We start from the raw sequence: 13112 nt of genomic DNA, 5'->3' as shown, positions 1-13112 counted from the left end.
TCAATAAGCTCATAATAAATCAAGATGATGTTTTTTTTTTTTTTCTTTTTTAAAACCTTTTCAAATAATGTTTCACCCAGGTGTGGAGGACATAAATACACACTCTTACTGCTCAAAAACCCATCGATAAACCCAGTTTACACCATAAATTGTACAGTCTGCGGATGACACACTCCGCGGCAGAAGTGGAGGACGGGTCACTCACAGTTGCAGGAGAAAAGTGAGATGACTCCAGAAGGACAGAGGACAATTGAGCGTGTGACAAATGAGAAGTGAAAAGACAATTACAGTCAATTATCCAGGCATGAAGTCCCAAGGTCTCCGCACCTAGACGGAGGGTACGGCAGAGGAGACAGACGAGTTAGAAATCCTAACAGGCAGAAAATGAGATTTCAGCCTGGCGCAGGCCTGACTCCTCAGAGAAAAGGCCGCAGCAGTGCGAATACGGACACACACACACACACACACACACACACACACTTATACAGACACACACATGCTCGCAGGTTCACATAATTACAGACACACACACACACAGTGTAGATAATTGATCAACTCCATGACATTTTGAGGATCAGTTAAGGATTTTGCAACATCTTTTACACAAATATTACATGACATGGTTGAGCAGCATGCCTAAGTCAACTTTTCAACCCTCTGTTTAGACTGCAAGATTGATAACTGCATTTTTAATTATTTGAAATACAACTTCTTTAATTTTTTTTGACTGTTTTGTTGTGCGAGTAAATTGGCGGATCTCCTCCCGTGTTACATTGACACACCAGATAACCATCATACTTGCTTTCAAACACACACAAGATACACTGCTTCATGCTAACAGTGTTGTGTGTTAAAACACACGGCCAGACGCAGCGTTGTCACGGTCATGTGTGTGCACACAAACACACGCACACACACACACACACACACACACACACAACACACTCCACGCCATGCTGCAGCCCCGAGGGAAGCCTTTTCGTGATTGCATTCTTAAAATGTTTGCCTCGACATTCCTCCATGTGAAAGCAGAGGTTCTAATTTATTTGTATATATTTCATACCGCGCAGAAGGAATGTCCCGTCTCAGAAGTTTCACCCCAGCCTCCCTCACCCGCCTGCCCCCTCTACCCCCTTCCCTCCCCTCCCGACATTCCCTGCTAACTCCTGGACGCACTGATTTAGGCCACTGGCAACGGCAGCGCTCCAATATGAAACACCCTGGACGCGCCGGCCGGCAGCCATCTCATGAGGCAGGGAGAGAGAGAGGGGTGATGGGTAGAGACAGGTAAAAGACAGAGAGAGTTGAGGAGCATGTATCCTTGCTCCCTGAGGCACGTTTCAGCCTCGTCCCCTCAACCCCCTGCTCTCTCGTTCTGTTTTGACAAAACCTTCCAAACGCAGGTTAATTTTTTAGGAAAATGTTACTGGGCATGGGAGGAAACACAGCTCCCTCTTCCAAATCAACATAGACTCCTCCATTCACCTCCCCTACTTGGGAAATGATTTAAGCAGGACCATGTGTGTGTGTGGATGTAGAATAATATGTCACTTAGAGGGCCAAGAGGACCCAAAGAGCAGCGTACCTGCTTCTTATTAGGACAACTGGAGGAGCCTTGAGGCCTTTGCTGTGTTGAGAGAGACGTGGGATATGATAGATATGTAGACGGAGGTAGCAGGTTCAGTTAGAGTTACTTCCATAAGTGACAAAGCCATTCTCAATTCCTTGTTAACGCTTTACTGAGCAGTTTGATGGTGGACAGGTAAATTCGGCAAGCGTTGAAGGTGGTGGTGGTTGTTGGGGGGTGGGGTGGGGGTGGTATTGCGTCTGTTTTGAAACCAGTTGAAACACTTTGCCCCACGGCTCTTTTCCGTTCCTTTCTGGCCAAGGAATATTCCCCCAAATTCGATTATCTGGTCGCTAATAAAGACCAGGTCAAGAGCTAACAGATTTCTCCAAACTGCAAATCTACGCCGAGGCCGAACGCAGCAGAGCTCACACAGACCTTTTTCCTTTGTGTTATCTTTGTCGGCATATCTCGTTCGGAGATAAGCTGTTATCTCGTGCCGTGGGTTTTTGGAGCAGTGTCAAAAAAGGAATTTTAGAATAAGCGGAGCTGTGGATCTGAGACAAATTGCTTAATTCTTCCTCTCTGGTGCTATCTCTGTCTGGGACGGGGCTCGCTGGCAGCCTTTTGATGTCCGCGACAGGGGGATTTCCTATGTGTGTCTGAGTGTGTGTTTGTCTTGCTGTCTGTGTTGATACATATTACACACGCTCCTGTGCTGTTGCGGTAAAAATGACAGGTTTAATGTGTGATAAACGCTTGTCAGAAACTAAAAACACAGCAGAAAAAAAAGAAAAATAAGACCCTTTTTTTTTTTTTTTACAGCCTGGGGTTTGGGTCGGGGCCTGTAATATTGTAAATTCCACATTGCAGTGATGAAATTCATCCTGTTTCTCATTATTCAATTGATGATGTCTACTTGAGCAAACAAATGGAAGGTGACCGATCCACTGTCATTGCTCATTTTCAACACAAGTTAACTGTGTTAGCGTCAGATCCTGCCAACATTAGGGTCCTTCTCAGTGGTTTTATTTTCTCTTCTTCTTCTTCTTTCCTTCCTTCGCCTCAGGTGATGGGTCTGCTGAACCCGGGCGGCGTGCCACATCAGCCCCAGAGCGACTACGCCATCTCCCCACTGACGGGCGGCCTCGAGCCCCCTGCCGGCATGGCCGCCAGCTGCAGCCAGCGCATGGATCACATCAAGGGCCTGGAGGGTCTGACCAGCGTTCCCTCCATGTCGGCTCTGCCCTCCCTGCCCAGCTCCCAGTCCTACTGCCCCCCCTCCTACAGCTCACCTGGCTACACTGTTGACCACGTGGCGTCCTACCAGTACGGCCAGTACGGACAAAGTAAGGTCAATAGACTTCACCTTTTTTTTTACTTCTACACCCAGACAAATTCAAAAGCAATATGTGATGTGTTTCTGATTGATTGATTGATTGATTGATTGTCTCAGGGTTTAGCGATCATGTGACCATTAATCTCTGACCTCGAGCAATTTGAAAACCTTTCCAGTTTTCTGGTGCAAACCGCGGACTTGTTTTACAGCGCCCTTTCACTTATTTTCACCAAAAGAATTAAAATGAAAACATCTGAACCAAATCAGCCGATACAGTTTAGGATTATCTGGTCCAGTCCAGTGTCCCTTGATTTTCTTTATTTTTTATTCCAGACCCTGGAATAAAAAAGAGAGGCAGTTGTACATGCAGCTGACAGCACATACAGTAGGCAGCTGCTTGTTGAAGAGAGCTAACATTTCTCCGGGTCCAATCACGCAGTCTCAAGTGTTGGGTTTAATTGCGCAGATCTGATTCCATCTCTGAACTCTGCGGTCAGGTATAGTGTGGAGTCAGCTCCCATCAGGGTAAAGTGTAGCCGCGGCAGTGTCTGATAGCTCTCCTCAAGACCGCGTGCCCTCAGAGAGTACTTACCTGCCCGGCAGTGAAAGGGTCTTTTCACTTCACATTACTGTCACTTTAAGAGGGTTAAAATCAACTTCAAACAAATCTCCGTCTAACTTTGGAAGCGGCATCGCTCTCCGCTCCAGCGTGATTACAGCGGCCACCGTTTCCAATTTTGGTCCACAGGGGGTTTGACCAATCAGGTTCATCCACTGACCTTGTGGCAACCTCGAGACAAGCGGCCCCTTCAAAGAGCGTGGCCACGGTCCAATGAGTCTGACTGCATGTAGCTCTGTGGGGCGGCAGGTATCGAATGAATATCTAACTTAATATCCGAGAGCAGCAAATGTCTAATGAAATATCTCGGTCAAATATCTCAAAGTGGACAGAATAAAGAATTAGGGCGACACACATGAAAAACCACGAGCATGTGGCACTGTGCATGTGCACGCGCGGGCTCAAAGGCAGCCACCGGGGGCGGCACGCGCACACACATACACCTCCGCAGCGTTTACGAGCCCGAGCAGTCCATCTTGATGTGATTAATCAGTGCGACTGGATAGCTGGTGTGCGGTTGGGTTTGGAGCTGCGGAGGAAAGGTCCTTTCTGGGGGTGGACGGATCCTAATAGCCTCTGGCAGGGCAGCTATTAGAAACAGGTGCTCGGACTGAGGTCAGCTGGGGAGGCAGCGTTGAACAGTGCCGCTCCAGGTTCCAGTGCAGTGTAACAAACTGCTGCCTCACAGAAACTGCAGTGTTAATCTATGAAACACTTGTTTGTTTTTATTTAGGTAATGTCTCTGTTGCTAAGCAGCCATTGATGTGGTGTTTACTGAGGTCACCTGTCAGTCAGTGCAGCCAATACTGTGCAGACGGTAGAGTTTCTGTAGGTGGTGCTCTCTCTCTCTCTCTCTCTCTTTTTTTTTTACCTGTACAGTCATGGTGGAATTTGTAGCTCACACCAACTACTCTGGTCTTCCAGAAACCAGGATCATAAAACACACCACTTACTGTGCATCAGAGCAAAGACCTGCAACTATGTTTGGTGACGGAGTGAACCATAACATGGATTTTGGTAACATTTAGCACACAGCTTTATTTGTCCTCAGCTGTGTCACGAAAGACGCCAAATTACATGAGACGAAATAAATGTGTAGATGATATGAACTGTTATAACCTGTAATATAAAGTATATTGAATTTGAATGCCTCACATTATATTTCATGCTGTATGAGCTCCAACAAACCACAATAAAGCTCGTTTCTGAGTGACATTGATGCAATTTGCTCCTCAATTGTTTGAGGATATGATGATAAAACTGATCATAGCACAAAAAGTGACTCATATTTTTTAAAATAAATTACACCATAACTAAATTTTCTACCATATGAACTCTAATTTACCTGTGCTTACCCATGAATCCAGTGATTTAAAAGTACTTACAGGGTGATTAATATTAAAGTTACTCCTAAAGACAAAGGTATTACCCTGTTACCTTTGTCTTCTTCTGTGGTACATATTTGTGTAGGTACCCACCAAGTACTTTATTGATATTTACTAAATAATTACACTGTAAGTTGCTGTTTTTTTTAATTATTTCATTGTTTATTGTGCATATAAAATTCTTCAAACTTTTTGTAAGGATCAGGGTCCTTAAGGAAATTGAGGTTATGTACTTTATATTGTTTCTTGAGTTAATTCTATAATTTAAAAATATTACAAAAGTATTTTTTTCTTTGCCATTTCTTTTATTTTAATGCAAATAAATACTTTTATTGCTAGGAGGTTGGAGTGTTTAGACGATGTTGGGAAGCAAGATTTACAGAGTGACCAATGAGTTGAGTATAAAAACCTTTTTGTTTTGGGAGTGGAGACTTGAGTTCATGATCTCAGTACATCTAAAAAAACTTTGCTACAGCCCTGGTGGGGATATGATGCAGTATGTTGTGATGTTGCGGCATATGAATAAAAATGAATTGAATCTACTGTGGCATACGCAGCATGTGATGCATATATTCCACAGGATCTCCGTGTTGCGTTTCTTCACACTTCTGTTCTCACATCCCTCTACACTGACCTTACACCCCAAACTGCTGTTAGCACATGCTAAGCTAACAATAGCCATATGTTAACAGAATGGCATGCTAAAACATATTCCCAAAATTTATTACAGCCATATATCTCTTATCATCCTTCCTCCTTATTTAAAAAACTGGTAATAATTCAACAACTGTTTCTTCCTGTTTTTCTCTTCCAGGTGCCCTTCCTTATCTGAGGCCTGAAATCACCTGATCAGAAGCTTCGGACTTCTCAGAGGGACTTTTGTGTGTACAGCGATGGAAAATCTTTTAATATCTTTCTGGACCAAACTTTTTCTACCATGTGCCAGGACACGTTCACTACTGCAGGACTTTGCATTATTAATTCTTGGTGGAGAAAATGGACAAGAAGGAGAAAAAAAAAAACAAAACAAAAAAACAAAAAAATAAAAAAAAACAAAAAAAGAAGGGACCACAAGAAGGAATATCAGACCAAAAACTGTTGATTGACTGTGAACATTGCTGCATCAGTATAGCAGATGACCAGCAGAGGTGTCAGCGCTTAATGTGGTTGGTTCGGCGGAGTTGTGACCAAACACCAAAAAACAGTGACCAAACTCCATCTGCGGACCGCGACGGCAAAACCCAGACCACCGGCCTTCGAGCCGACGCTTGAAGGAACGTGTTTACATATCTTAGGGCCACACGAGTACATATGAAATTCCATGTATCTCCAACTTAATCCCCGAATTGTATCTGCTGAAGTAGGGGGGAAAAGAAAAGGGCTTTGTTGATTTTATTGCATTTATTTGAGCTCTCTGCATCCCACACATGGAGAGAAATTCCAGAGAGAAAGAAAACAAACGTGAGCAAACGAATCTGTGGGTTTTATGGTATCAGAAACTCTAATGTACACCACAGCTGTACTGCAGAGAAAGTTCATTCAAACATTCCTCCCCCCCCCCCCCCCCCCCCCCCCCCCCCCCTCTCTCTCACTCTCCTCTTGCTTTTCTTGTCCGTCTGTCTCATTGATGTTTCGGACGGTGAGGCGAGAATCCCGGCCTTTTGTACTTTGAGAGAGCGACTCGGAGGAGGTCAGGGGGTGACTTTAGGGAAAGTGACAGATGAGAGAGCAGTAGAGGGCGGCGGAGAAGTGGCTTTAAAGGCGAGGGGCGGGGGATAGGCAAGATCGATCACAGGGTTAAAAAAACTCTTTAAAAAGATCCTCTCCTGGAGAGTAAAAGCCACCGGGTCACAAGTCACGACCGAGAGACACTTGAGAGACAGAGAGAGTTTAGACTAAAGACAGCCACTCTCCCAGCTGACCAGAAGTGCAATATCATGTATCTCAGAGTCAACCTCACCATTAAAACAGTAAAAAAAAAAAAAAAAAAATCAAACATGCCTCCGAGAGTCTTACGAAACGCGACTCATACTCTGGATTTAGTTTGGATCTCAGCAACAACACATGTGCCTTTGAAGGCCTTTGGGTCCAAAACAAATAGGAAACATTGCTAATATTGCTGTAATAGTACACTGAGGGGACCACATTTGTAAGGATTTAAGTCGGTGCAGTGTCACGAGCAAAAGAATGAATCAAGGGAAAAACAATGTAAACAGAAAATTACCAGGAATGACAAAGCCAAAATTGTATTTTGTATTGTTTTGTATGTTGCTTGGGACCTTTTCTCTCTTTTTTTTTTTTTTTTTGTGTGTGTTTCCATTTTTGAAAAAGCAGGAAAAATCGATTTAGGTTCCTGATGCATTCTGGACATATTTATTGTCACAAATATATTGTATGTCAACCGTGTCATTGTAAAACATTTCCACATTGTACAAGTGAGTGACAAACAAAAATACTTTATCCATCAAATTACAGAGCGCCTCCATACGCACTCTTGTTTTTGTCCATCTGTCTATGTTAGAATGAACCAGTCCTTTCATTCCTTTGATATATTTTTTGTATTATTTGACAAAGCGATGTGACATAATGTCACGTGTACGAGCGCATTATCTCTACTATTTATAATAAAATAAAAACTCTGAAAATAGCTGCTGTTTTATTCACTTTTTTGCTCATCCAGTGGTAATTACTAAATGGACTCTTTGTATTTATTTTTGTCGGGACATGAGAAAAAGAAAGCAAGTGACTGTGATTCACTCTATAGAAGAATCTCGGAGACAAATATGTACTTTTGAAGGCGCTCATGTGAACCCTCCAACCAAAATAGGCCCGGCCAAATGGGGATCACCAGACATTAGATTTGACACAGAACACAACAGGCTTTCTCACGGATGGCTGTAAATGCTCAGACATCTGCATTGGTGTGTATTAATACCCCGCTGACCCCCGCTACTGTAACAAACTGACTTTTGTTTAACAACCTCTCAGATGAAGAGAACAGGCCTTAAAGCGTTTTGGACAAACAGCACACCCAGCCCCTCCAAAAAACCTCTGCAACCCATCCACCCTGCGTGCACACACAGGGCCCCCTCTGTGTGTGTGTGTGTGTGTGTGTGTGTGTGTGTGTGTGTGTGTGTTTGTGCACCACATGCATTCATACATTATGTTCATGTTCACATATAGTGTTGTTTCTGTGTGTGTGTGTGTGTGTGTGTCAATGCAGCCTGAGGGTATTAAGCCTAATTATAACATTCTTCTGATTAATCGTGTCTGCTCGCGGGGCTCGGAGGGGTGGCGCTGTGTGCAGCTCGCGCAGCCGGACCACACACTCTATAAATAAAGTCTAAGTCAATAACAACGTTAAGGATCACTCATAGTCTTGTCAGCTCTGTTTGCTAAGCCTGAATAATTCAGCCAATGAGAGGACACTGAAACGCACACGCCAACAAACACACACACACACACACACACACACACACACACACACACACACACACACACGCACTCTGGAAAAGTACAAGCAATGGCGCTCTAATCACCTGCGGTGTGCACAAACACTCCTGCGGATACACACACACACACGCTGCATGTAAGTTCATTTGGGCGCACATGCACACACACTCTGTTTGCTTTCTTAATCAGTCCATACCATTAAAGATGAAGACAAATCACACCTGCAAAATTCCAAAGCTCAGACATTACTTTTATTAATGAACCCTCCCCTGCACTGAAAAGCCTATTATTTCTTTAATACACCCCAGAGTGTAGTTAAATGGAACTATTTTAATGGCATTTCATAGTACTGCCAGATAATGACAAATTTTTGGATTGTTGGACCTTTGCCTGGTTGTCGAACTGCCAACAGGTCTTTTCGCTCCGCACACAGCTATATTCAAATAAGTCCAAATTAAATAAGCTCATTTGTTTTTTAAACGTACTTATTTTTTTCCATTTCACAATGCAAAAATGTTCCAAAAACACAAATATAATTTGTTAGCCTTGCAAATGTATTAAATTTACATTTGTATTCCTAAAAATTTAGTTTTATAGCAGTTCGCAAATTTCCTCACAACTCCTGCGGATCAAAGTTGACACCTGTGTGAACACCAATGGAGTCGGGTTGCCGGCTCCCAGTGACGGTGCAATTATTTATCAAGGTGTTCATTCTTTTTTATGTTCTGCGTAGTGCGAGCTGATGTTTTCAGAGACTCTCCCGCTGAGACAAATACGCTCCCGCTGTGCTTGTTAAGACTTCTGAGTAGAAATAAATGTAATAAAAGGGAAGAAGTAAAACACTTTTAATCTAAAACCTCATTACACACACACACAAACACACACACAGTAACTCGATCTCTGTTTTTGTTTTTTTTCTAACACACACACACACACACACACACACACACACACATTGAAGGAAACATTCATAGCCTTGTATAACCATGTGATCCAGTAACTCAAATCTTAGACAACCCCCTGGGTTTAAGAATTTGTTTTTTTCCTCAGTGTTGTGATCCAACATGACCTCAGATCATGCCAGCAGCTGCTTCTGTCATTCTCACCATGTTCAATGTGTGTGTGTGTGTGTGTGTGTGTGTGTGTGTGTATGTGTGTGTGTGTGAATCTGTATCTAAGTTTCTACCATGTGTGCTGTGGCTCTTTGTTTCAATGCACAAAATGTTCACCTTAAAAATGATCATGTAGTGAACACACTGACTCACAGTGGATCACACACAGGTTTGAATCTGATGTCTGCATGTCTTTACCCCAGATGTTCCAGTTTCCGTCTACGGCCCAAAGACACACAGGGTGCAGAAGGTAAAATGGAAACTATAAATTCCATCTACACGTGAATGTGTTTGTGTGTCTATATGTGAGTCCTGAACAGGCTGAGCAGTTTAGAAAATGGATGATTGCGTGTATTATCTTTTGAAAAGACCCATTATTTAAGGTCTAATTATTTCTTAAGGTCCTTCTATATAAGATAATCCGTGTTTTATATCACAATTTTCAGAACTATCTCAGCTCTTTCTATTATGACGCCCTTTTTTGAGATAATTTGGCCCAAATGCTGCAAAACTGAAGCCCAGTTTTTTGAAGTTCTTCAAATCTATTGTGAAAACAAACTTTTACTGATGTGGATGAATTGTTTTGGTGCTTGAAATGGGTTTACCAAAGTCTTAGGTTCATAGAAATACTGCAACATGTGAGTAAAATAGTGGATAATTGTTTAATAAATGCCTAAAATGACTGTCCCTCTACTTTAACCAAATTTTAGATGCCTGCTTCGAGGCCTTCTAGCTCCGCCTCTGAGTCACGCACGATCTTGCAGGGATATGAAATGCAAAGTGGAGAGTCTACAGTTCCTAACGACCATTATTCTACGCTGTATTATCACAAAGATATTAATAGAAACATCTGTCGACCTCAGAGGTTTAAACAATTCGTCAAAAAAAGGGACCTTACCTAAGTCTGGGCGCACTTGTATCTGACTATAACTGTAGCTGCCTCACACTGGTTTATGCACCAGTCTGTCGTGAGGCTGAGAAACATTAATTTTGATTTAGTAATTATATTAAGGTGACAGAAAGTAAAATGCAGCATGAAACCCAAGTCAAACAACACTAAATTAACTAACATGCACTAATTTGCAACATGCACGCTGCAAAACATCATCTGCGCAGGAGGTTCGCCAGGTGGAAAGAAGTGTTTCGGGGTGTCTCTCCTTTATACCCCAGCTTGCCACACAACCCCTGTACACACATTTAACCCCTGACACTCCCCAGTGTTCACACACTCTGTCATCACAGGTCCTGGCTGCTGCTGACCTGAGCACTAACACATGCTGGGGACAACTTAACCTCTGGACCTCCGGACGGAAAAACACATCGACAGGGGAGAGGGAGGGCATCTGAGGAGGCGACGGCGGGGGTGGGGGGGCAGACAGAGGAGGATGTGAGATCAATGTGTGTGTGTGTGTGTGTGTGTGTGTGAGAGAAAGAGAGCCAACAGATGATACACTACTGTAAATTGATACACTCCCACATCATCGCTCTCATTTGTTAAATACTCTATCTCGTCTCCGTCTACTCAGTCCATTTATTTTGTCATGTGAAAACCTTGTACGTACTAAATTTGGTGGGTAACATGTTTCTACTTCAGCTCACTTGGCTTCCTTTGAGTTGACTACACGACTCTGGGGCTTTGGAGAACCTTTCAAAACCCATTAGCCGAAAAGAAAAAAGGATGTTGGTTATTTTAAAAACACACACAGTTTTACTCAGGTGACACTGGAAGTTTGACATTTAGGGGCTACGGTGTTTCCTCCCGACGACAGAAATGTGTTTCGTTTTATTTCTGGGTCTGAGTTGTAAATTTTGTCATTCTTTATTTACATTGCTTTTTGGTTCTTCCTTTCCTTCTTGTAAAGATGGCAACATAAGTTTGTCAATGGTCAGCCCACTACATTGGACCAGTATAGCTCAACAAACGTTGGACAGATTCACAAGAAATTTTGCACTAACACACTTTTCCTCTAGCACACCCAACAAATTTTAATTAGCTAGTGAAATATCTCTATTAATATCTCTATCTCTATATTTATGAAATGGATTGGCACAAAATTTTGTTGACTTATAGGATTCCCAGAGGATGAAATCTAATAACTTTGGTTGTTTCCTTTAGCGTCATTACGAGGTTATAATTTTAATTTGTCCAATACTTGACAGCCTTATTTGTACTTTCTGTTTAGTCCCAATTAGCTAATGTTAGCATGCTAAACTAAGTGCTTAAGCATGCATGCACATGGTAAACATTATACCTGCATGCTAGCATTGTCACTGTGAGCACGTTAGCACGCAGATAGCATTTAGCTCAAAAAGCACAGCTGTGCCTAAGCACAACCTCACACACACAATACATTCTTTTAATCTTATTCTCCGTATTTGTACGTCCTACGGGAATGATTAATACCTTTTGATCTTAATAAATTTACTGCTTTGCAGCTGCAGTTGCCCCGCGGGAATCAATAAAGTTTCATCATGATTTATTTTGTTTGAACTAAAAGAGGAACAAGGAGAAATACTGTAGCCACCTAAAAGGAAGAGTTGCTATCATCCTAACAAATGAACGAAAATGGAAAAAAAAAAAAAATCTTTCACTTGGCACCAGTGGAATTTCCAATGGTACATTTCCCCTCTGTCCATTCATACGCTCAATATGTTCCAGCACTCTATGGTTAAATCTGGACGGACTGACTTTTGGGCCACGTGGGGACTGTGGAAACGAGCTGTAAACTCAACAATCAGCCTTGACGTGGATGTGGGAACCTTGTTAACAAACAGCTGTTTATTTAACACATCCAGCAGAGACGAACATGGAGCAACATTGTCATTCATTTAGTCATGTTTCTTGCCGACAGACAAACATCTTCTATTGGTCTCCACCAACTCCTGAGAGAAATATCTGACTCTTGAGTGTGTATGGTAGCATGCAAATATGTTCCCTAGCGAGTTGCTAACTTTGTCTAGCTGCTGTTTGGTGCCATACACCTAATATACATAGGGCTGGGTATTGAACTTCAACACTTTTATGGGCCGACAAAATTGTTTTGATATTATCAAGGATTGAAAAATGCCTCAACATTTGACACCTGAGGAGTAAATGAGTAAATCTCATCAGCTTTAGTGAGCCAATAAGAATGTAGCATACTTGGATTAAGATTTAATAATGCTGGTGATTGGCTGGTTTATTTATTTACACAAACACATTTGAGTGTGTAAAGACATCGAGCTTACCTGGCTAGCATGCTAACTTCAGTAGAAGATAAGATGACCCATGTATTAGGTTTATATTTCACCAAAAATCCGTTTGTTGTGGAGAATGTATTATTTTCCTTGTTTATATTTCTTTTCATGTATATTTCTTTTGGGGAGCTTTTATTTTGTTAATTGTATTTTTGTTGCGTGACCTTTGACATTTTGGTCATGTCACTTCCTGTCGACCTGCGCCGTGACCGTCCTCCTCAGGTGCCGTCGAGTTGCGCTGAGGAGAGGTAAGACGACACTGCTCCTGTCAATATCGTATTAAAACGTAGTAAAAGAGCTAAAAACAGACACGTATTTCAATGTGTACAGGTCACAAACACGATTCCTTGTTGTTATATTGGTTGTTTAAGTGTGTTTATGTAGTTTTGTCACGTACAGC

At 42.3% G+C, this 13112-nt stretch overlaps 1 protein-coding gene across 4 annotated transcripts in view; it reads left to right on the top strand.

Moving 5' to 3' along the window:
- The window catches only part of pax3b (paired box 3b), a 26398-nt gene extending 18841 nt beyond the window's left edge, over positions 1–7557 (top strand). For 2 of the 4 annotated variants that reach the window (XM_087179861.1, XM_023428380.2), the window contains exons 8-9: positions 2637–2916; positions 5725–7557. In XM_087179861.1, coding sequence (XP_087035987.1) covers positions 2637–2916; positions 5725–5759 — 315 coding nt within the window. In that variant the 3' untranslated portion in view covers positions 5760–7557. Of the gene's footprint in view, positions 1–2636; positions 2922–5724 lie in introns of all 4 variants that reach the window. The other 2 variants (XM_023428383.2, XM_023428381.2) reach the window with 1 other exon arrangement.
- The last annotated feature ends 5555 nt before the right edge of the window (positions 7558–13112 follow it).

The sequence above is a fragment of the Seriola lalandi genome, unplaced genomic scaffold (genome assembly GCF_002814215.2).
Source record: "Seriola lalandi dorsalis isolate HSWRI2012SDOR001 ecotype SW California unplaced genomic scaffold, Sedor1 jcf7180002054874, whole genome shotgun sequence".
NCBI lineage: Eukaryota > Metazoa > Chordata > Actinopteri > Carangiformes > Carangidae > Seriola > Seriola lalandi.
This window is presented reverse-complemented; position numbering and strand designations above follow the sequence as displayed.